The 21,839-nt window shown below is 56.0% G+C and overlaps 2 protein-coding genes across 2 annotated transcripts in view; one reads left to right on the top strand and one right to left on the bottom strand.

Moving 5' to 3' along the window:
- OPLAH (5-oxoprolinase, ATP-hydrolysing) overlaps positions 1–21,839 on the bottom strand; it is a 214,496-nt gene that overhangs the window by 10,795 nt on the left and 181,862 nt on the right. The window lies entirely within an intron of this gene.
- SPATC1 (spermatogenesis and centriole associated 1) lies at positions 6,474–19,657 on the top strand. The gene is made up of 5 exons (XM_050939416.1): positions 6,474–6,762; positions 7,632–7,907; positions 13,431–13,697; positions 17,458–17,597; positions 19,325–19,657. Exons 1-5 carry the CDS (start codon positions 6,474–6,476, stop codon positions 19,655–19,657), a joined length of 1,305 nt encoding a protein of 434 aa, XP_050795373.1.

The following is a 21,839-nucleotide window of genomic DNA, read 5'->3' as shown; positions in this document are numbered from 1 at the left end:
GGATCCCCCTTGTCCATATGTTTATTGACTCCTTCAAAGAACTCTAATAGATTAGTAAGACACGATTTTCCTTTAGAGAAACCATGTTGACTTTTGCCCAACAGTTTATGTTCTTCTATGTGTCTGACAATTTTATTCTTTACTATTGTTTCGACTAATTTGCCCGGTACCAATATTAGACTTACCGGTCTGTAATTGCCGGGATCACCTCTAGAGCCCTTTTTAAATATTGGCGTTACATTAGCTAACTTCCAGTCATTGGGTACCGAAGCTGATTTAAGGGACAGGTTACAAACCTTAGTTAATAGTTCCACAACTTCACATTTGAGTTCTTTCAGAACTCTTGGGTGAATGCCATCGGGTCCCGGTGACTTGTTAATGTTGAGTTTATCAATTAATTCCAAAACCTCCTCTAGTGACACTTCAATCTGTGACAGTTCCTCAGATTTGTCAGCTACAAAAGCCGACTCAGGTTTGGGAATCTCCCTAATATCCACAGCCGTGAAGACTGAAGCAAAGAATCCATTTAGTTTCTCCACAATGACTTTATCGTCTTTAAGCGTCCGAAGCACTTAGAGGAGAGGAAAGTGATCAGGAACAGTCAGCATGGATTCACCAAGGGCAAGTCATGCCTGACTAACCTAATTGCCTTCTATGAGGAGATAACTGGGCCTGTGGATGAGGGGAAAGCAGTGGACGTGTTATTCCTTCACTTTAGCAAAGCTTTTGATACGGTCTCCCACAGTATTCTTGCCAGCAAGTTAAAGAAGTATGAACTGGATGAATGGTCTATAAGGTGGATAGAAAGCTGGCTACATCGTCAGGCTTAACGGGTAGTGATCAATGGCTCAATGTCTAGTTGGCAGCTGGTATCAAGCAGAGTGTCCCAGGGGTCAGTCCTGAGGTTGGTTTTGTTCAATATCTTCATTAATGATCTGGAGGATGGCGTGGACTTCACTTTCAGCAAGTTTGCAGATGACACTAAACTGGGAGGAGTGGTAGATACGCTGGAGGGTAGGGATAGGATACAGAGGGACGTAAACAAATTAGAGGATTGGGCCAAAAGAAACCTGATGAGGTTCAACCAGGACAAGTGCAGAGTTCTGCACTTAGGACAGAAGAATCCCATGCACTGCTACAGACTAGAGACCGAGTGGCTAGGCAGCAGTTCTGCAGAAAAGGACCAAGGGGTTACAGTGGACGAGAAGCTGGATATGAGTCAGCAGTGTGCCCTCCTTGCCAAGAAGGCCAATGGCATTTTGGGCTGTATAAGTAGGGGCATTGCCAGCAGATTGAGGGACGTGATCATTCCCCTCTTTTCGGCATTGGTGAGGCCTCATCTGGAGTAGTGTGTCCAGTTTTGGGCCCAACACTACAAGAAGGATGTGGAAAAATTGGAAAGAGTCCAGTGGAGGGCAACAAAAATGATTAGGGGGCTGGAGCACATGACTTATGAGGAGAGGCTGAGGGAACTGGGATTGTTTAGTCTGCAGAAGAGAAGAGTGAGGGGGGATTTGATAGCTGCTTTCAACTACCTGAAAGAGGGTTCCAAAGAGGATGGATCTAGACTGTTCTCAGTGGTGGCAGATGACAGAACAAGGAGCAATGGTCTCAAGTTGCAGTGGGGGAGGTTTAGGTTGGATATAAGGAAAAACTATTTCACTAGGAGGGTGGTGAAGCACTGGAATGGGTTCCCTAGGGAGGGGGTGGAATCTCCTTTCTTAGAAGTTTTTAAGATCAAGTTTGACAAAGCCCTGGCTGGGATGATTTAGTTGGGTTTGGTCCTGCTTTGAGCAGAGGGTTGGACTAGATGATGTCCCTTCCAACCCTGATATTCTATGATTCTATAGCTGACAGGTGTGTCTGGACGGAGGCCTGAGGCTGGGCACTTTAAGGGAACTGCGTTGTTTGGACTTCTGAGTAACCAGTGAGGTACTATAGAAGCTCTTTTGTGCTGGTTTGGTAAATCTAAGTATTGGAATTTCCACCAGCATTTGGGGTTTGTCTGCCCCATTCTCTTTGCAGTTCACCCTAACTGAGTGACTTCAGCTGGCTCCCACGGACACCATCATTACACCATGTAATTACTCCTTGAGAATTGTCTGTCAACCAGTCATTTACCCATTGTGATGAAGTGGGAATTTTTCATAATGTTTTGTATGAATGCTATGAGTGCCTCAGTTTCCCCAATAAGCTGCATGGTGAACTAGGTGGAGGGAAATAGTTGTTTACTCTTTGCAGAGACCTAGAGGTATAGATCTGACTGATGCTAGGCTATCTGGGGCCTGGCCTCATGCCCATGGAGGGTCCCAGAAAACAATGGCTACTCCAATTGCCTGGAAATTTGGTACCTAGCAACTGAGGACCATGGATGACTAACACTCCACAGGAAGCCAGCCAGGTGTGAGGAGCTGGAGAACAAAGGGCTGGGGAGGAGGTCAGGTGACCAGGTTTCCCAGGGAACAAGGACAAAGGACAGAGCAGGGGCCAGGTGCAGTTGTTACTTGGGGGCTGCTGGACTGGGACCAGAGAAGGGTCGGAGAGCTCTGGGCTCTGGACCGACCCAGCTGGATTTTGCTGTAACTTTCCCATCTGTGTTAGCGAAGGACTCACTATGCTGATTCCAGACACCTAATAAGCCCCCTGCGTTACCCCGCAGGCTGAGAGTCACCCCAGATTAAGGAAACTGGGGGTGCTTTCAGGGTTGGCTCCAGGCACCAGCACGCCAAGCACGTGCCTGGGGCAGCAAGCCACGGGGGGCGCTCTGCTGGTCATCACAAGGGCGGCAGGCAGGTTGCCTTTGTCGGCATGCCTGCGGAGGGTCCACTGGTCCCGCGGCTTTGGCGGACCTCCCACAGGCTGATGCCAAATCCACGGGACTGGGGACCTCCTGCAGGCAAGCCACCAAAGGCAGCCTGCCTGCCGTGCTTGGGGCGGCAAAATACCTAGAGTCGCCCCTGGGTGCTTTGCTCCCTCTAGGTTCCCCGTGGTGTTCAATCCAGGTGGACTCACTGTAGGGCACTCCCGGCGTGACGCAGGTGTGACTCTCTGGGGGCTGACACACCGAAAGGGTTTTCCCATGAGCTGTGACAGAGCCGTGGGAGAGCACTGGGCCAATGGACTTGTCACACCCACCTTACGGTTATTTCATCTCTGCCACATTTCCCTAGTATGTGTATGAGAACGTCAAGTGGGACTGTGTCAAAAGCCTGACTAACATCAGGGTATCTCACGTCTGCTGCTTCCTCCCTGTCCGCTGGGCTGGTAACCTTGTCTAAGAAGGATATCGGGTTGGTTTGGCATGGGTTGTTCTTGACAGATACATGCTGGCTACTCCTCAGAACCATCTTATCGCCTGGCCCAGGTGCTTGCAAATGGATTGTTTAATGATTTGTTCCAGTGTCTTTCCAGGTATCAAAGTCAGGCTGATTGGGCTAGAATTCCCCAATTCCTCTTTGGTCTCCCTTTTAAAGACAGGTGCTGTGTCTGCCCCCCTCCAGTCCTCTGGGACCTCTCCCATCCTCCAGGAGTTCTCCCAGCTAATTGCTAATGGTTCTGAGATTGCCTTAAGTATCCGAGGATGAATTTCATCAGGTCCAGCCTGCTTGAATACATCCAGCATATTAAAATATTCTTCAACCTGAGCTGTCCAGCCTTCATGTTCCATCCCCTGCTGTTCATGTTAATTGTGCTGAATATCTGGTCACCATTAGCGTTTTTAGCGACGACTGAAACAAAACAAGAAAGCTATCCGTTTCTGGATGCCATGAGTTCTTAGCTCTCCTTCTCTGCTATGCACAGGACCCACACTTACCTTCACCTTTCTCTTGCTCCTAATATAAGGATGTCTTCGTATTGCTCGTTGTGCCCTGGCTAGGTGTAACTCAGTCTGTGCCTTAGCTTTTCTGAGTTTGTCCCTACATGTTTGTGCTGTTCTTTTGCGTTCCTCCTTAGCAATTCATCCAGGTTTCCACTCTATGTCAGACTCCTTTTTGATTTTCAGGTCATTAAAAAGCTCCTGATGGAGCTAGGTTGGCCTCTTACTGTTCTTCCGATCTCTCCTTCACATTGGGATGGTTGGCAGTTGTGCCTTTAATACTGTCTTCTTAAGAAAATGCCAGCTTTCCTGCGCTCCTTTTCCCCATAGATTTTCTTCCCATGGGACTTTATCTCCCAGTTCTCTGAGTTTCTTAAAGTCTGATTTTTGGAAGTCCATTGTCCTTATTCGGCTGGCCTGACTCCTTCCTTTCCCTTGGAAGCAGGAACTCTATCATTTCGTGATCACTTTTATCCACATGGCCTCCCACTTTCAGATTCGCTACCAATTTCTCCCTGTTGGTCAGAATTAAATCTAAAAGGGCTGCCCTCCACTTCTCCCTCCACTTGCTGGACAAAACATTCTCCCCAGCACATTCCAAGAACTTACTGGAAATGTTGTCCCTTGAATATAACTCAGCAGTTACAAAGCTGAAAACGGATAAGGGAAGCAAAATACACCAGGCAAACTCTATGGCTGGCAGGGCTAAAGGCCATAAGGAGTTTTAAAGTACAGTAGGAACAACCGAAACCCCAGCAATGGGCTAGGCCCGTGACCTCTGGAGATGGGAAAATTGTGACTAATGACACAGAAAAGGTAGCCGTGTTTGATAACTATTTCTGTTCTGTTCTAAGAAAGAAGCAGGATGATGTGTTCTTATCACATGAGGGTGATGAAGCACTTTCCAGTCCATTAGTTAGAGGAGAATGTTAGGCAGCATTGCCTCCGGATAAACATTTTCAAATCAGCAGGCCCAGATGGCTTGCCCCCAAGAGTCAGTCCTAGGGTTGGCTGAGGTGATCTCTGCCCGGCTGACACGAATTCTGATCAATCTTGGACCATCAGGGGGATTCCAGAAGACTTTGCACCAATATTCAATGGAAAGTAGATGATCCAGGAGGTCATTACAGGCTGGTTAGCCTGATAGCAGTTGTCACAGATCCAGCTTTGGAACAGTCCCGTGGAGGAAGCCTTCAGTGTGCCAGACCCACAAGGGGTCCCACTCTTCCTCCAGGGCAGGCCACACAATCTCTTTCCTGAGCCCCTGGGCTCCAGCCCTCCTGTCACACCCTGCAAGCTCCACTGAGCAACCCTGGGAGAGACGTGTACACTCTGCAGGGACTAGTGCACTCAGCCGGTGTTTGCAAAACAGCATGGAGTTTACTAGTCATCTGGGACAGCGCCAGCTCCAGGCCTGTGTCTGCCCCGTTCCCAGCCCCGATTCCTGGTGCTGACCTGGGCTAGTGGGGAAGGGGCTGGCTTCAGAAGAAGGCTCCTTGCCCCCCATGCACCCGGCAGCCCCTGTCCTCGCTCTGGAGCCTGCAGGCTCCCTGCCGCACACTGCTTTGCACCTGACAATAGATGGTACGACTGGCCCTGAAACAACCTAGTGCTGCATGGCCCCCCTCCCGTGGGGCCTGGCCCCCAGGAGCTCTGCTGGCTGGGCCAGACACGCAGCTGGAAGGAGCTGTTGGCTCCGCGCTTGCCCACCATTAATGTGCAGCGAGCCCTGGTCTGGTCCCTGGGCCAGGTTTCTTCCGCCCTTCCGAGCCCAGGTCCCCGCTGCTCCCCCTTTGTATACAGCCCGCTGTGTCCGACACCCCAGCTCTGCCCCATGTACCTGTCGCTGGCGGAGGGCTGGGCTTGGCACCCTCCCAGCCCCAGCTCGCCCCTTCAGGGCACACGTCTCCGGCAGGGCACATGCTGTGGTCCTGTTCCCACATGCCCATGTGCTGCCTGTAGGCCCAGCTGCAGGTGCCTGCTGGGCCATGGACACAGGGGCTGTGTGGGCACTGGTTGCAGCCGTGAGACATGGTGCCCTGGCATAGGGCCTGGACGGAGCAGCCAGCCTCACACCCTGACACCTCCATTCTGGGGGGTAGAGGAGCCCGGGAGGTGGGGCCGGGTTCTGGGACTCCTGTGTCCCTTTGTGACGCCTTCCATGGAACTGGCCAAAGGTTCCGGGGCCAGGCCAGCCAGGGGGCCCTGGCCGGGCCATTTGCTGCTGGTCTCCTGCAAAGCCAAAGGGAGTGGGGCAGGTTGGCACATGCTGGTGAGGGCGCTGGGAAGTGGCAGGTGCCTGTTTACCACAGGGCAGGAGGGGGTGCGGGGAGCAAGGGAACGGGCAGAGCAGGACAGCACCTCTGTGCGCTGTGCCCCAGGCTCCTACTGGCTGGCTGGAGACGCCCTGTGGCCGGAGCCCCCTTCCCGACTCTCGCTAGCTCCCCACCACTGGCTCCCCCCCAGCCCTGTCAGCACAGGACCTGGCAGGGGAGCCCCTTGGCTCTGGTGTTGAAGCAGGAGCTTACATCACAATGTCTGCCAGGTGCCCTGCTCATGTCATCACCACCGGCCAGCCACTGGCCCAGCAGTGGAGGCCAGAGGGCAGCGCATGGCCAGCTCCCAGCCCACCTAAGCCCCTGAACGCCCTTTCCCCATGGCGTCGCTGCCAGGCGCAAGCCCCTTTTCTCCGGGGATGGCCGTGATCAGCTGCTACGAGCGGCTGAGAATGGAGATCCAGGCGCTGATCACGGAGAACAAGGAGCTCAGGAAGCTGGTGGACTTGATGAAAGAGAACCAGGAGCTGAAAAACGTCCTGCGGAACCAGTCGCTGGGCGGCAAGATGTCGCTGTCCACGCTCGCCTCCACCAGGTCCAGTGAGAGAGAACAAACCGGTATCCTCGGCCCAGGTCAGGCAGGGCTCGGCGACAGTGCCATGGCGGGGGGTAGGCAGCTGGGGTCTCCGGCATGGCCCCAGGAGCTGAGCTGGCTGGCTGGTCCTGAGGAAACCCCGGTGTGCTTCGAGGTGGGGCACCCTGGTCCTCTCTAGGGGCACCTGAGGCCCCACATGCTTCCTCACCAGCTGGGAGACCATTTTCTCCAGTGACCTGCTGGTGGTTGGGCCCCGAGCTGTGCACAGGGCATTGCTCCTCTATACAGCCCATACGCAGCCCTGCGCTGTGCCCTGGGGCAGCCCTGTTCTCTGGGCAGCAGTGCTGCTCAGATGTGGTCCCTGCCAAGGCACTTGCCAGGCCAACCAAGCCCAGACACCCAGTCCTGGCACAGGTGCCAGGCCCTGCTACCACAAACCCACTGCTGGCTAGATTCTCCTGCAAAGCTCTGCCTCCGAAGGGCCGGCTTTGACTGAAGAGCGGCAGAGGGCTGCAGGTGCCTGGGCAGGATCTCCTCTCCGCCCAAACCCTGTGGAAAGGACGTGCTATGAAGAAAACACTTCCCCCAGCACCCCCCGTATTCCCCCATTTGCACCCCTGCCCCCAGTACCCCTTTGCATCCCGCACACAGGAAGCCAGAGAGGGCAGGGTACACTAGGAGGTGAGATGGTGTCCGGCAGGCAAGGACAGGCCCTTCACGGAGGAGGGAGCCTGGCATCCACCCACTCGCAGGCTGAGGGGCAGGCGTGTCCAGCACTGCCCTCCCTGAGCTTTCTCCCCAAGCAGTGGGGTAGGCTAAGTGCCTGGCCTGGCTGCAGGCCCCTGTGGTAATGAGCAGCCGTCACGGCAGCGTGAGCCAGGCTAGGCGATCGCGTGCCTGGGGGTGACAGGCGTTAGCAGGAGACCCATCTCCACCCCTACAGGCCCCGCAGCTGGGTCCCCGCTCTTCCGCCAGAGCACCTCCCTGCTGTGGGACGACTCCATTGAGGAGGGGCCGCTCGCCAGCAACCTGTTCGGCTCGGGCTCCAAAACGTCCTCCCGGGCCAGCAAGACATCCCTGTCAAAGCCCTCCAGCCAGGTCTCCGAGGGTCAGGTCTCTGAGGCCAGGGCCCGAACCCCCGAGTCCTCCTACCGGAGCTCCACCGACTCCAGCAAAAAGTACATGCACACCCGGCTGCCCTCCAGCGTCAATTTCAAAGGTAACGGCGCCCCGTATCGGGGCAGGGGTGGGAGAACACACGTGTCTGTGGGGGTGTTTGTGTGTATATGTTCATGTGGAGAGGTACAAGTGCATGTAGCGTGTTTGTGTGGGGGCTATGTGTGTACGAGAAGGTATTCGTATGTACATGGGGGAGTATGTGTGTATGTGGGGTGCTTTGTGGGGGGGGTACGTGTGTTTGTGGGGATGTTCACGGGGGGTAAATCTGATGAGGTTCAACAAGGACAAGTGCAGAGTCCTGCACTTAGGAAGGAAGAATCCCATGCACTGCTACGGGCGGGGGACTGACTGACTAAGCAGCAGTTCTGTGGAAAAGGACCTAGGGGTTACAGTGGACGAGAAGCTGGATATGAGTCAGCAGTGTGCCCTTGTTGCCAAGAAGGCTAACAGCATTTTGGGCTGTAGAAGTAGGGGCATTGCCAGCAGATCGAGGGATGTGATCATTCCCCTCTATTCGACATTAGTGAGGCCTCATCTGGAGTACTGTGTCCAGTTTTGGGTGCTCTGTGACAGGTTTGATCACAGAAACCCCCTTGGGATTGTCACCTAATGTGCCGAAATTACCTCTGAGCCTGTTTTCTCTGCCAGTTTGGGCCTCCAGAACCCTGCCTTGTTGAGCCAGACATGCCAGTCTGCTCCAGCACAGACCCAGGTCTGAACCACATGCCCCAAAGCTACAGACTTAATTGAAAACAACTTAAGAAGTGCTCCTGTCTCCAGCAACCAGACCCAGCTCCCAATGGGATCCAAACCCCAAATAAATCCATTTTACTCTGTATACAGCTTATACAGGGTAAACTCATAAATTGTTCGCCCCCTATAACACTGATAGAGAAAGATGCACAGCTGTTTGCTTCCCCAGGTATTAATCACTTGCTCTGGGTTAATTAATAAGCAAAAAGTGATTTTATTAAGTATAAAAAGTAGGATTTAAGTGGATTTAAGTAATAACAGACAGAACAAAGTAAGTTACCAAGCAAAATAAAACAAAAACACGCAAGTCTAAGCCGAATACAGTATGAAGCTGAATACAGGTAAATCTCACCCTCAGAGATGGTCCAATAAGCTTCATTCACAGACTAGACTCCTTCTCAGTCTGGGCCCATCCTTTCCCCTGGTACAGCCCTTGTTCCAGCTCAGGTGGTAACTAGGGGATTTCTCATGACTGGCAGCCCCCTTTGTTCTGTTCTACCCTCTTTTATAGCTTTGGCACAAGGTGGGAATCTTTTGTCTCTCTGGATCCCCACCCCACCCCCCTCTAAATGGAAAGGCACGAGGTTTAAGATGGATTCCAGTACCAGGTGACATGGTCACATGTCCTGTGAGACCACCCCCCCCAACCCTCCATTCTTCCTGGCCTGACTCACAGGAAGGCTTGCAAGTAAACAGAGCCATTTACAACCAAGTGTCCTAGTTGATAGGAGCCATCAAGATGCCAAACCACCATTAATGGCCCACACTTTGCATAATGACAATAGGACCTCAGAGTTATAGTTCATATGTCTAGTTTCAAATACGAGAATGATACATTTATACAAATAGGATGAACAACCTCAGTAGATTATAAACTTTGTAATGATACCTTACAAGAGACCTTTTGCATGAAGCATATTCCAGTTACATTATATTCCCACTCATTAGCATATTTTCATAAAATCATATACAGTGCAATGTCACACCCCCCAATACAGAAAAGATGTGGACAAATTGTAGAGAGTCCAGCAGAGGGCAACAAAAATGATTAGGGGGCTGGGGCACATGACTTATGAGGAGAGGCTGAGGGAACTGGGATTGTTTAGTCTGCAGAAGAGAAGAGTGAGGGGGGATTTGACAGCTGCTTTCAACTACCTGAAAGAGGGTTCCAAAGAGGATGGAGCTTGGCTGTTCTCAGTGGTACCCGATGACAGAACAAGGAGTAATGGTCTCAAGTTGCAGTGGGGGAGGTTTAGGTTGGATATTAGGAGAAACTATTTCACTAAGAGGGTGGTGAAGCACTGGAATGGGTTCCCTAGGGAGGGGGTGGAATCTCCTTCCTTAGAGGCTTTTAAGGTCAGGCTTGACAAAGCCCTGGCTGGGATGATTTACTTGGGAATTGGTCCTGCTTTGAGCAGGGGATTGGACTAGATACCTCCTGAGGGCCCTTCCAACCCTGATATTCTATGATTCTATGTCTGTTGGGGAGGTGTGGGGGGTTATGTGTGTATATGGGGGTATGTGCTGTGGGGGATGAGGGTTTTTGTGGGGGGTACCTGCGTTAGTGGGGGGAGGTTGTGGGAAGGTACATGTGTATGTGGGGGTGTCAGTGTGGAGGGTACGTGTTTGTAGGGGTGGAGGTGTTTGTGGGGAAGATATGTGTGTTTGTGGGAGGGAAGTGTGTATGTGAGGGCACATGTGTATGTGTGGGTGTTTGTGTGGGTGTTCGTGTGGGGGGTACATGTGTCTGTGGGGCTGCTGCAGTTCCTCGGAGCCGCCATCAGGCCGGACACCACCCCCTAAGGGTCTGGCCACTGGGCAGCTCTTCGGGGCTCTGTCCAGTCAGTCATGACTGCCCCCAGGGGTCTGGGGGAGGGAGGGTCCAAGGGGGTCCCGCCCACCCCAGGACACAGCACCCCACTTCAACCCCCTTCACTCCCAGAAGCTTTCTCCTGACAGTCATCCTGAATGACCCTTCCTTTCACTCCATTCCTCCTGGCCCCATGGCTCTGAACATCCCCCCCCCAGGCCCACACCCTCAGTGTCCCTCCACACCTCTGAATATCCCCACTGGGCCTGCCCTTTCAGCCCCCACCCCATGGCTCCGAACACCCCCTCTGGACCTGGACCCTCAGCGACCCCGCCATGGGTCTGAATACCCCCAACTGGGACTGCACACTCAATGACACTCCCCCTCCATGTCTCTGAATACCCCCCCACAGGCCTACATCTCCAGTGACTCCCCCAGCTCTGAATACCCCCAACTGGGCCTGCACCCTCAGTGACACCCCACAGCTCTGATTATCCCCACAGGGCCTGCACCCTCAGCGCCCCCCCATAGCCCTGAATGCCCCCCCTTCCCCAAGCCCTTGCTCTGCCCCTTTGCCTAGGCCCCACCTCCCACTTACTGCATCTCCCCCCATCTTTCGCTCTCCCACACCCTCGCTCACTCACTCATTTTCACTGGGCTGGGACGGGGGGGTGGGGTGCAGGAGGGAGTGAGGGCTCTAGCTGGGGGTGCGAGTTCCAGGGTGAGGCTAGAAATTAGGGGTTCAGGGTGTGGAAAGGGGCTCCGGGCAGGGGCAGGGGGTTGGGGTGCAGGCTGTGGGGTGGAGCTGGGGATGAGGGGTTTGCGGTGCAGGAGGGGGCTTTGGGCTGGGGGCTGGAGCTGAGGGGTTTGGCATGTTGAAGGGGGCTCCGGGATGAGACTGGGGGTTGGGGTGGGGGAGGAGGTACCAGCTCTGGGCTGGGGGTGTGGGTTCCAGGGTGGGGCCAGAAATGAGGAGTTCAGGGTGTGTGTGGGGGGGTCAGGGCTGGTTCAATGGTTGGGAGCGGGTGTGGGGTGCAGGCTCCAGGAGGGAGTTTGGGTGAGGGAAGGGGCTCCAGGTTGGGGCAGGGGGTTGGGGTGCGGCAGGGGTGCAGGCGCCGAGCAGCGCTTACCTCGGGCGGCTCCCTGGAAGTGGCGACGTCCCGCGGCCCCTAGGTGGAGACGCGGCTGGGCAGTTCTGCATGGTGTGCGCTGCCTTGGCTCGCAGGTGCCACCCCCACAGCTGCCATTGGCTGCGGTTCCCAGCCAATGGGAGCTGCGGAGCTGGCGCTTGGGGCATGGGCAGCACACACAGCCCCAGTGGCCACCCCTGCACCTCGGAGCCGGATATGCCGGAGCTGCGTGAAGCCAGGCAGGGAGCCTGCCTTAGCCCTGCTGCGCCGCCGACTGGACTTTTCACGGCCCGGTCAGTGGGGCTGCTCGGCTGCTAGGGTCCCTTCCACCCAGACGGTCCAGTCAAAAACTGCACACCTGGCAAACCTATGGCTCTGAATACCCCCTACTGGGCCTGCCCCCGCAGCGACCCCCACCCCAGTTCTGAATACTCCCCCACTGGGCCTGTCCCCACAGCAACCCCCACCCCAGTTCTGAATACCCCCCACTGGGCCTGCCCCCGCAGCGACCCCCACCCCAGTTCTGAATACCCCCCACTGGGCCTGCCCCCGCAGCGACCCCCACCCCAGTTCTGAATACCCCCCCACTGGGCCTGCCCCCGCAGCGACCCCCACCCCAGTTCTGAATACCCCCCACTGGGCCTGCCCCTGCAGCGACCCCCACCCCAGTTCTGAATACCCCCCACTGGGCCTGCCCCCGCAGCGACCCTCACCCCAGTTCTGAATACCCCCCAACTGGGCCTGCCCCCGCAGCGACCCCCACCCCAGTTCTGAATACCCCCCAATGGGCCTGCCCCTGCAGCGACCCCCACCCCAGTTCTGAATACCCCTCACTGGGCCTGCCCCCGCAGCAACCCCCACCCCAGTTCTGAATACCCCCCCACTGGGCCTGCCCCCGCAGTGACCCCCACCCCAGTTCTGAATACCCCCCACTGGGCCTGCCCCCTCAGCGACCCCCCCCCCAGTTCTGAATACCCCCCCACTGGGCCTGCCCCCGCAGCGACCCCCACCCCAGTTCTGAATACCCCCCACTGGGCCTGGCCCCTCAGCGACCCCCCCCAGTTCTGAATACCCCCCACTGGGCCTGCCCCCGCAGCAACCCCCACCCCAGTTCTGAATACTCCCCACTGGGCCTGCCCCCGCAGCAACCCCCACCCCAGTTCTGAATACCCCCCCACTGGGCCTGCCCCCGCAGTGACCCCCACCCCAGTTCTGAATACTCCCCACTGGGCCTGCCCCCTCAGCGACCCCCCCCCCCAGTTCTGAATACCCCCCCACTGGGCCTGCCCCCGCAGCGACCCCCCCCCAGTTCTGAATACCCCCCACTGGGCCTGCCCCCACCCCAGTTCTGAATACCCCTCTCACCAGAGCTGTCTCTTAGCCAAGCAGCTCGATTTAGCTCCTTTCCCCCCTCCCCAGCCCGGTGCTGGCATCCCAGCCCTTCCTTGTTGCCGGTGGCTGTTCTCTGAGCTGCCCGGGTTTGCCAGTGGCTCCGTGGCACTGAGGTGTCACCTGCCAGAAGGACACCGCAGGCGCAGCTGGGCCCAGCATCTCCCGATTCCAGGCCTCCTCTGTGTCATCCTGCTGGGGCTGCAGTGCGGGCGGGCTGGGCCAGGGCTCTCCAGTGCACCCATCCTGCCTCAGCCCCCGAGCTGATGCTGGTGGCGGGGAGCCGGTGCCAGGGCAGGGCCCTGGGCAGGGGCTGGGGAGGCGTCCATAGCAGCAGTGCCCGGGATGGACGAACAGGCATGCCCAAGGCAGCCAAGCACTGGGGCGGTTTGCTGTGGCGGTGTGGCCCGCACTCCTTGGCAGGGTTGGGGCTGGACTGGTGCTGTCGGGACATTCACCGCAGGCTCTTGGTCCCCTGCAGCCTCCACAGACAGCGTTCCCCACAGCGCCTCGCCATGGGACACCGCCCTCAACGACACCGTCTTCAGCGGCGACACGCCCTTGCTCCCGCAGAGTGCCACCTCCCCCACCAGCAGGGCTGCTCCCATCAGCTTCCAGATGCCCCCGACCCCACAGGACCCCCAGCGCCCACCAGACGTCAGGCCCAAGGAGATGACACGCAAGGTCTTCCGAGCCGCCGATAGGCCCCAGACACAAGGGGCCACTTCCAAGCCCAACCTGGTCAAAGGTAAGTGGCAGCTCCTGTGCGGCCCGCTGGAAACGAGCAGCGTGGCAGGCCCCTGAAAGTCATGGTCATACCAAGAGCTCCAGGCGAACGTGGCATGGGCTGGGGAACCGCCGGGGGCTCCATGGGAGCAGGCAGCTGGGAATGAGGTGGCCTGGCTGGTATCTCTGCCTGTGTCCCGGGGATCCGGCTGAGAACAGCCCCAGTGCCGTGTCTCAGAGCCAGAGCCAGAGCCAGAGCACGGTGCTCTTCCAATCTTATGCATGTGGACACCAACCAATACTTTGGTGCACCCCCGCCACCAGCTGCCCAGCCAGCCCTACAGGATCCAGGAGGCCCCCCCGTCATTCCCCACTGCACCCAGATGCTGCAGCTACCAACCAAGAGTCCTATGACTTTGCTGGGGCTGGTGCCTACAGATTGCGGTGCTGCCCACTGCAAGTGGAGATGGGGTCCGGGGACCACCAGACTACGAGTCCCATCATGCAATGCTGGCTGCCCACATGGCAAGGCACTTATGCTGGCACATTGTCACCGCTGGCTTTCAGCATTAAAGGGACATGATCAATCTGTAACCTGGGCTCTTTCAAAGTCACACTGGGGCCTGGTCCTGCACCATCCTGCTGGGTTTGGTGGCTTTTTGTCCGTGTGGTCCTGGCTAACTTGCCCTTTCCCCATGACTGTGTGGTGGAAGCAGTGCCGACCCAGCCTTTCCAAATGCAGGAGTCTGGGCCTATGCTCAGGAGACTCTTGGAAAAGTGCAGGGTCAGTTTCTTTGCCTTCTATGGGGCACCTTTTCCAGATTGTCTCTGCACCCACAAGGGCTGGAAAGTGACTTCAAACAAAAGGGGCAGCTAGGATTCTCCCCTACCCCATCCTGCGCCCAGAGCTCCTGGTAAACGCCGGAGATCTGGCTGCACATAGTGGCCCCTGCGTGGCAGGGGAAAGCCACAGCCTACACAGCAGGAACCACTCCCTGGCTCGGCTGTGACTCTCCTTGAGTTTGACTGGCTTCGCCTCAGGCCCAAGTGGCTAATGCACAAAGGAAACAAATGGAAAGAGCATTCTCTCCCCCCCACCCCACCCCCGATCACCCACCTCCGTGCCTCCTGTGGGTGCCAGCTCACAGCCAGAGGCAGAACAACTTCAGACAGACGCTGACTGAGACGTTGAGGGAGCCTCTTTAAGATGAAGGCAGTCAAAGAGCACTTGGCTGGCTTTAGCTGCCTCTGATACTTGTAAGTAATTTTCAGTACTTTCCCTGACTTTATCATACCACATATTAAACATTACATTAAACATGATCATATGAGCAAACCTGTCCGATTAGGGGAATTAAAATAGCCTGGCTCTGTTGCATTCATACGAAACCTTCTCCCTGACCTGTAATATATTTGTGTGCTAGGTTTTGGTCCATCACAACCGGAATTCTCAGCTGATTCTACTCCCTTACCTCCAACTCCTACTTCACATGAGCTCAATTGAATTTTACTAGCCAGCCTAATATCTAATTTCGAACACTACACAAGAAGCACGTAACACCATGGAGAGACGTTCTTCCATGAATAATTAACCCCTTGGCTGGTTTCAACAATTACTTAAACAAGTCCCAAGAAACTGCAGAGGGGTGGGGAGAGGTCTGCTCCCTGTCTCTTCCCTCGATGGCTAATGCGCTCTTAGCTGATCAAGAGGTTATTACCCAGTCAGGCTCTATCAAGCAGCAAGGGGCAGGCTGACAATACACGGATCTGAGCGATGAGGGCACTGAAATAAGGTAGTCAGAACTGTACAAGTTCTGAGTTACTGTGGCCTCTTGGCAGCAAGTAAAACATAAATCAATCAGCTCTCCCACCACCTCAGGGTGTGAATCTTTGGGCCGAATGCAACTGCCATTTTAAACTTCTGGTATCTTAATATTACCACAAGTCAACTTACAAAGGCCCCTTAACACAAGTACAAAGATTCTAAACCCCAGTGACTAGTCAGTGATACCCAGTGAGGATTCCCTCAGCGTGCAATGGGGAGTGCTTACACAAAATCCATGGAGACCATATGGTGGGAGATGCCAAGTTAGTCTGATGGTCAAGACCTCGAGTGCTCCTTTGTGTGATGTGCGTATTTGTGTCGATGTTTACTATTTCCCCCTGGAGGACATATTCCTCCCTCTATTGCAGAATTAATCAGTTAAGAAAAGCAGTGTATGAGAGGCAAAGAAACAGAAAGGAAACAGTTGAGGGAAAAGAAGAAGTCCCTGCTGAGTTGAAGTGTTTCTGATTGACATCAAATTCTGACTGAGAGATCAGCTGAATTTCAACTTAGACTTTTACTTAGAGTTTCCTATCTTGGGTAGGGAGGTTGCCCCATTTACCTCTCAGGGTCCCATCTGTGGTGCCAATCTGTAGCCTGATCTTTAGATTATGTATTAATTATATTGATTACTTAAGAATCCCTAGTTATTATTTTGAGGGTTGAGTGGTTCTTGTCCCAAGATCCGGCCCAGTATTATTTAAATTATCGTTGGATAGTATAGTGCACAGGTGCAACACTCAGACTATAGGAATTCTTTTATATGTACAAATATAGATTATTAATACATTTAGCACAGTCACACACACCCCAGCTCAGTAAGGTAGATAGAAATACTACAGAATGTACATCTGCACATCCATATACTCACAACATCTCCTGTAAAACAACCTGAACTGTTAGCCATCATCTTCCTCATCACCAGCACCTTCCCCATCATCACCAGTGGCATCATTCTGGCACTTCAGTTCATTGCCATGACACTTCTGTGGTCAGAAGTTCCCCTTGGCCAGCAGCCGTGTGTTAGGTGGCCATTGCTGGGACAGGCTGGCCCCTGCTAGGGTCAGCACTTGGCTAAGCCTGTGTGTTTTGCATTCCCTCGTGTGGCCCTGAATAACCTGCAGGGAGAATGGCTCAGCATCTCGCAGCATTTGGGAGAAAGGGGAAGTGAGCAAGTAAATGGCTTCTGGTTCTGGCAGGATAAGATTAAAATTAAAAACCCGTAAAACATCAAAATCTGCTTCCTTGTAGTTCCATTAGGCTATGTCTAATGTACACGTATAAGGTAAAGCAAACGCTGATTGCTTACTCCCCGTCCCCCCCAAACCTGCAAGTGGGAGGTGTTAAGGGCAGAAGCGAGGGTTACACCCCTTAGGTGACATTCAAGTAGTAAGATTGTTTTGTTACTTGCATAAGCCAAACTGCAGCCAAAAAACCTGTTGGGTTTTAATTTGCAGTTGATAATGAACATATTCCTAATATAACTAATGGAGAGGGAATCCCGCTGTCCCTTTGCTGCTGGACTCGGCTCGTTTGAGCTGACTTCCCGCGGGAATGTCGGTGTGGAGGTGCATGCACCAGCACAAGGGGCATGTTCTCCCCCAGACTTGGGGCTTCAGTGGCAGTGAGGCAGCCACCCCGAACGGGGCTCTCCTCAGGAGCCATAGGGGTTACGGTGGATGCCAGGTGGGTGAGAGGAAAGGATTCAACCCAGAGAGCTGGGCAGCCTGCAGCATCCAGGGGGGAGTTACTGCACAACCGCGGCAGGGCAGACATGGGGAGGAGTCAGTGTGCACATGGGGCAAGGGAGGGGGGGCATTGCCATAGAAATGTGGCTTGTTGGCACAGATTGGTGCCTGCCAGTGAGGGTCACCATCCAGCTGATTCCCATTGCTGGTGCTCTGGGGTGGCCAGGGCCAGAGGGTGACACCCTGACCCGCATCCTGGGGCCTTGCAGATCACAACCAGCTGACCTGGGAGCGCATCGTGGGGGAAATCGCCTTTCAGCTGGATCGCAGGATCCTCTCCAGCATCTTCCCCGAGCGTGTGCGGCTCTATGGCTTTACTGTCAACAACATCCCCGAGAAGATCATCCAGGTAGGAGAGCAGCCAAGGGGTGGGCAGGCCTGGCTCTGTGGCTGGCAAGAGATGGGCTGTGCGCAGGGCTACGCCCAGGCTGCTTCATCCCACCAGGGCAGGGAGCTGAAGCCAACGAGGCCCCCCCTTGTCTGTGCCCCAACTGCCAGAGGGTGGGGCTCATTACCGACCCTGGGCCATTTCCAGTCTGCTGGCAAACGCCAGCCCAGGCGGCTGGATCATCGCATAGCTCCAGAGCAGCCTGGCAGGGCAGGCTAAGCTTCCCACAGTGCCCTGCCCCTGGGCGAGAGGGGAGGGTCCAGCCCTAGCTCTGCGGCTCAGGCAGCCTGAGGCCCCAAGAGGGGCACATTATGTGCTCCCCGATGGATCGCGATGGGGTGCAGCCAAGTGGATGCCTGGCCACTAGAAGAGGGGCTGAGAATCCACCAGCCCATGTCACACAGGGCCCCTTGGAGGGTCAGGGCCTTGGGTCACAGCAGAGTCAGCGGGGGTTCAACAGGGCCCTAGAGGCAAAGTGCCCAGCCCAGCCCCATGCCCAGTCCCCTGGGATAGAAAGCATCACCCTGCTGCAGTATGCGGGTGGGGAGAGCTGGGACTAGCAAGGGCTGCCCCGCGCAGGCAAGGGCTGCTTGGCTTCGTAGACCCAAATGGCTGCACCAAGGGGCAGGCACCAGGGCGCGACCCACACTGCTGACGGGGCTACACCTGGGCAGACAAATCGCGGGGAAGGTTCCCCGAGCATCAGGCAGATCCGTCTGGCAGGGTGACAGATTTTCTGGGGAGTGTCTCCTAGGGAAGGGGTAGGAAGCCATGGCCACTGCATTTCCAGCCAGGGCCACCCGCCCTCAGGACGAGCCTGTGCAGGCCCTGGGCTGCATGGACGAGACGGGCGCTGACAGGGCTCTTCTCACTGAAATGTACACGACCCTTCGAACTAGCCCTTCCCGTCCTCTGGACGTGCTCCTGTTGCAGCGAGGCAGCTCCCCAGCCCTGCCAGCCCCAGTTCCTGTCTCCGTGGTGGGGCAGCCCCAGCCCAGCCAGCTCCAGCTCCCCAGAGGGGTAACCCCTGGCCCAGCTAGCCCCCTGGCCCAGCCCACCCCACCCAGGCTCCCATCTCCCTGGCAGGGCAGCTCTCAGCCCAGCCAGCCCCAGCTCCCCAGAGGGGTAACCCCTGGCCCAGCCCACCCCACCCAGGCTCCCATCTCCCTGGCAGGGCAGCTCCTGGCCCAGCCAGCCCTGGCTCCTGGCTACCCAAGGGGGAGCCCCTGGCCCAGCTAGTCCCCCTCACCCAACCACCCTGCCTGGCAGGGCAGCCCCCATCCTGATGGCCAGGTTCCCATCTTTGACAGCAGCCGGTACCCGCTGCTTCAGAGGAAGGTGCAGGAGCCCTGCAGTCTCAGTTGTGGGGTAAGCTGCCCCAGGGGAAGTTCCTCTGAGCCTGTCACGGGGGGCTGGTTCCTGCCCTTGGGGCTCGTTCCCGTCTGAATTCTGAGCTAGGGGTTAGCAGTGACTCTGGCCAGCAGCCTGTCCATGTAACTGTCTCTCATCCCATTTCAGATTCCTGCTAAGGGCTTGGATGCCCTGACATGTAGTGGCAGTGAGTCCCGCAGGCTGACTCTGTCGGGCTGAATCCAGTCTCCTCTATTCTGCCCCCCCGTGATAAGTTAACTGGGGTTTCTGACCTCGGGGTGCCCAACCCCTCCCCTCAAACCGCTCCTTTTTTCCAGGCTTCCACCAACACCATCTCCAACCAGGTGGATGAGCAGCAGTGCACAGCGATGACGCGGCGCTACCTAGAAATCATGAACCGCCTGAAGGCAGTGGGGTACAACCCATGCATGCACCCCAGCTTCACCGAGTACATCGTGAACACCTACGGCATTCTGCGGGAGCGGCCAGAGCTGGCCGCCTCTGAGAGCGGCTCCTACAACAACGTGGACTTCCTGCGCAAGGTGGTGCTGGAGACGGTGCCGGACCCCATCCGGGACAACGCCCTCATCCTACTCGAGTGCCTCGCCCAGCTGGCCAAGGACGACGGCAAGCCCATGTTCATCTGGTGAGCTGAGGTCGCCTGCCCATGCGCCGCAGCGAGCCCATTAAACAGTCAGCAAAAGGCCCGACGCCCCAGAGCTTCATTTGAGATCAACGGGGCACAAGAGCCAATGAACTTTGTGCCAGAGCTCTCCACGCCTCGTCTCCTAGCCGTGCCCCAGACCAGCCCCCTGTGGCCGCAGGTTGGGCAGGGCAGCCCCCGCTACACGTACTCCCAGCAGAGCTTCCCGGAGGCACCCTCTACCCCAAGTGCAGCGGCTAATCAGAAAGACAGAGGCACACACAACTCTGGCAGGTTGCCATCTGAACACACATACACATTCACACTCCGCAGGGCAGGCTGCCGTAGAGCGTGCCCACTGCCCCATTTCTCCCCGGTGGCCAGTGTGGGCCCTGGGCAGCCTGCGGTTCGTGTGCAAACTGCTGCCCCTGCAAAGGAGCTGGGAGCTGCTCCCTGGTTGCCTCTTCCCTTTGGCAGGTGTATTATTGTTCAGCTCGGTGCAGGTGTGCGACACAATCCGGGTTAACCAAGGCGTGCCAGGTGAATCCCCACGACCTGCTCACCGTGGGAGGGCTCTTGTCTCTGCTCACTGGGGAATGTTGTCTGAAAGCTACCGGCTGCTGGCAGCACCTTGCTCTGGGCTCCACATGCCCCCCTCTTTCCCTCAGCAGGCCAGCAATTCACACACCCCACCTGGCTACACTGAGCGCCCAGTGCAGATGTCTCAGGGCCCTTTAGGTGCTCTGCCATGTGCATGGAAAGTTACTTGCCCAAGATGGAGTCCAGGGTCACATGAGAAGATCACATGCCCCCATGTTTTGCTGAATCACAGGGGTAGCCATTGGCTCCTTGCGTCCGAGGAAGCCCTGTTGGGTGGGACGAGCTCCTTCAGTGGCCATGGTGAGAGTGGAGTATCCTTAATGGGCCAGCAACACACCACTGGCTAGCCCTGATGTCAGCCCACCTGCGGGGGGGGGTCACCCAGGCCTACAACGCAGGTCTGAGGTGCAGGTACACCACCAATGTGCAAAACTGCCGGTACAATGATGATACATGGATTTAACCAGGATACTCCTACTCGACCGATTGTAACTTTTCCATTGATACCATACCTGACACACGAAGTACAACACTCAATGTCCCTCGTGTGTTACTGTAACTAGTGTGTTTTATACAGCATCACACCAGGCTTTTGTCTTGTTTTCTGAGCAGGGAGTTTCATCACGTTGAGCTCAGTCCTAATGGTCCCCTGTTCCAAGTTCTTCCCTAGGCTCTGTTTCTCCTTGGCAGCACTCACGCCTGCATCTGGTCAGGCTGTAACCACAGGGCTGGGTCGACAGATCTCAGCGTCGATAGAGCCAGCCCGAGACCGCCCCACCCCAAGTGACGTTTCACCTCCCGGAGATTTGGAATCCAGTGTTCTGTGTTACGTAACACTACAGTTTTCCTGTACAAACATCCCACAATCGCTGTGACAACCAGTGAGTTTCTCACTTTCAGCAGGGACCCCACACAGCCCCATCGGTGAAGGATCGGGCAGAGGGTATGACGCAGACTTGCTATACCGACTTCGGTCTGTCTGTGTTACAAGAAGCCACACGAATCCCTGCTCAGGGCCCTGCTGGGCCAGGCACTGCACTCATGGGTGATGACAACAGCCCCTGCCCAGAGCCGCAGGCTAAGCATCAGCCTGCCCTTTCCCAGGGCCTCAAGATCCTGGGAACATGGGCTTCGACTCCTTCAGACCTCTGTGCTGAGTCTCTATCCCCGGCTATCTGGGTGCTGATCCCCTGGGCCCTGCAGCCGGGGGTACAGTGAAGGGAGTCATTGAGGCTGGGGGAAGCTGCGTGTGAGCATCAGGAATGGGGCTAAGGGTCTGGGGCAGCAGCATCTGGCTTCTGTGATGAAGTGGGAATCTTTTGCGATGTTTGGTATGAATAGTGCGTGTGCCTCAGTTTCCCCTAGCTGATGCCTGGTTACTCCTTGCAGAGACCCAGGTGTGACCGATGTTCAGCTGCTTGAGGCCTGGGGCCTCGTACACATGGAGGGTTCCAGAAGACAAGGACCACTCCAATTGCCTGGATATTTGACACCAACCCCGTGTGACCAGCTGGAGGAGAAAGGACTGGGGAGGGGCAGGTGGGGTTGTTACATGGGGGCTGCTAGAGGCAGGCGATGCGCCTGGACTG

The sequence above is a fragment of the Gopherus flavomarginatus genome, chromosome 2 (assembly GCF_025201925.1).
Source record: "Gopherus flavomarginatus isolate rGopFla2 chromosome 2, rGopFla2.mat.asm, whole genome shotgun sequence".
Classification (NCBI taxonomy): Eukaryota; Metazoa; Chordata; order Testudines; family Testudinidae; genus Gopherus; species Gopherus flavomarginatus.
Note: the sequence above shows the minus strand (reverse complement) of the source record. Positions and strands in the feature narration are given on the sequence as shown.

What these genes read in the sequence shown, in the direction of transcription:
- SPATC1 (XM_050939416.1), top strand. Translation starts at nt 6,474, where the DNA reads ATGGCGTCGCTGCCAGGCGCAAGCCCCTTTTCTCCGGGGATGGCCGTG. An exon ending in CTCCAGCGTCAATTTCAAAG is followed by an intron (nt 7,908 to 13,430) that starts GTAACGGCGCCC and finishes GGTCCCCTGCAG; the next exon opens with CCTCCACAGACAGCGTTCCC. An exon ending in CAAGCCCAACCTGGTCAAAG is followed by an intron (nt 13,698 to 17,457) that starts GTAAGTGGCAGC and finishes GGGGCCTTGCAG; the next exon opens with ATCACAACCAGCTGACCTGG.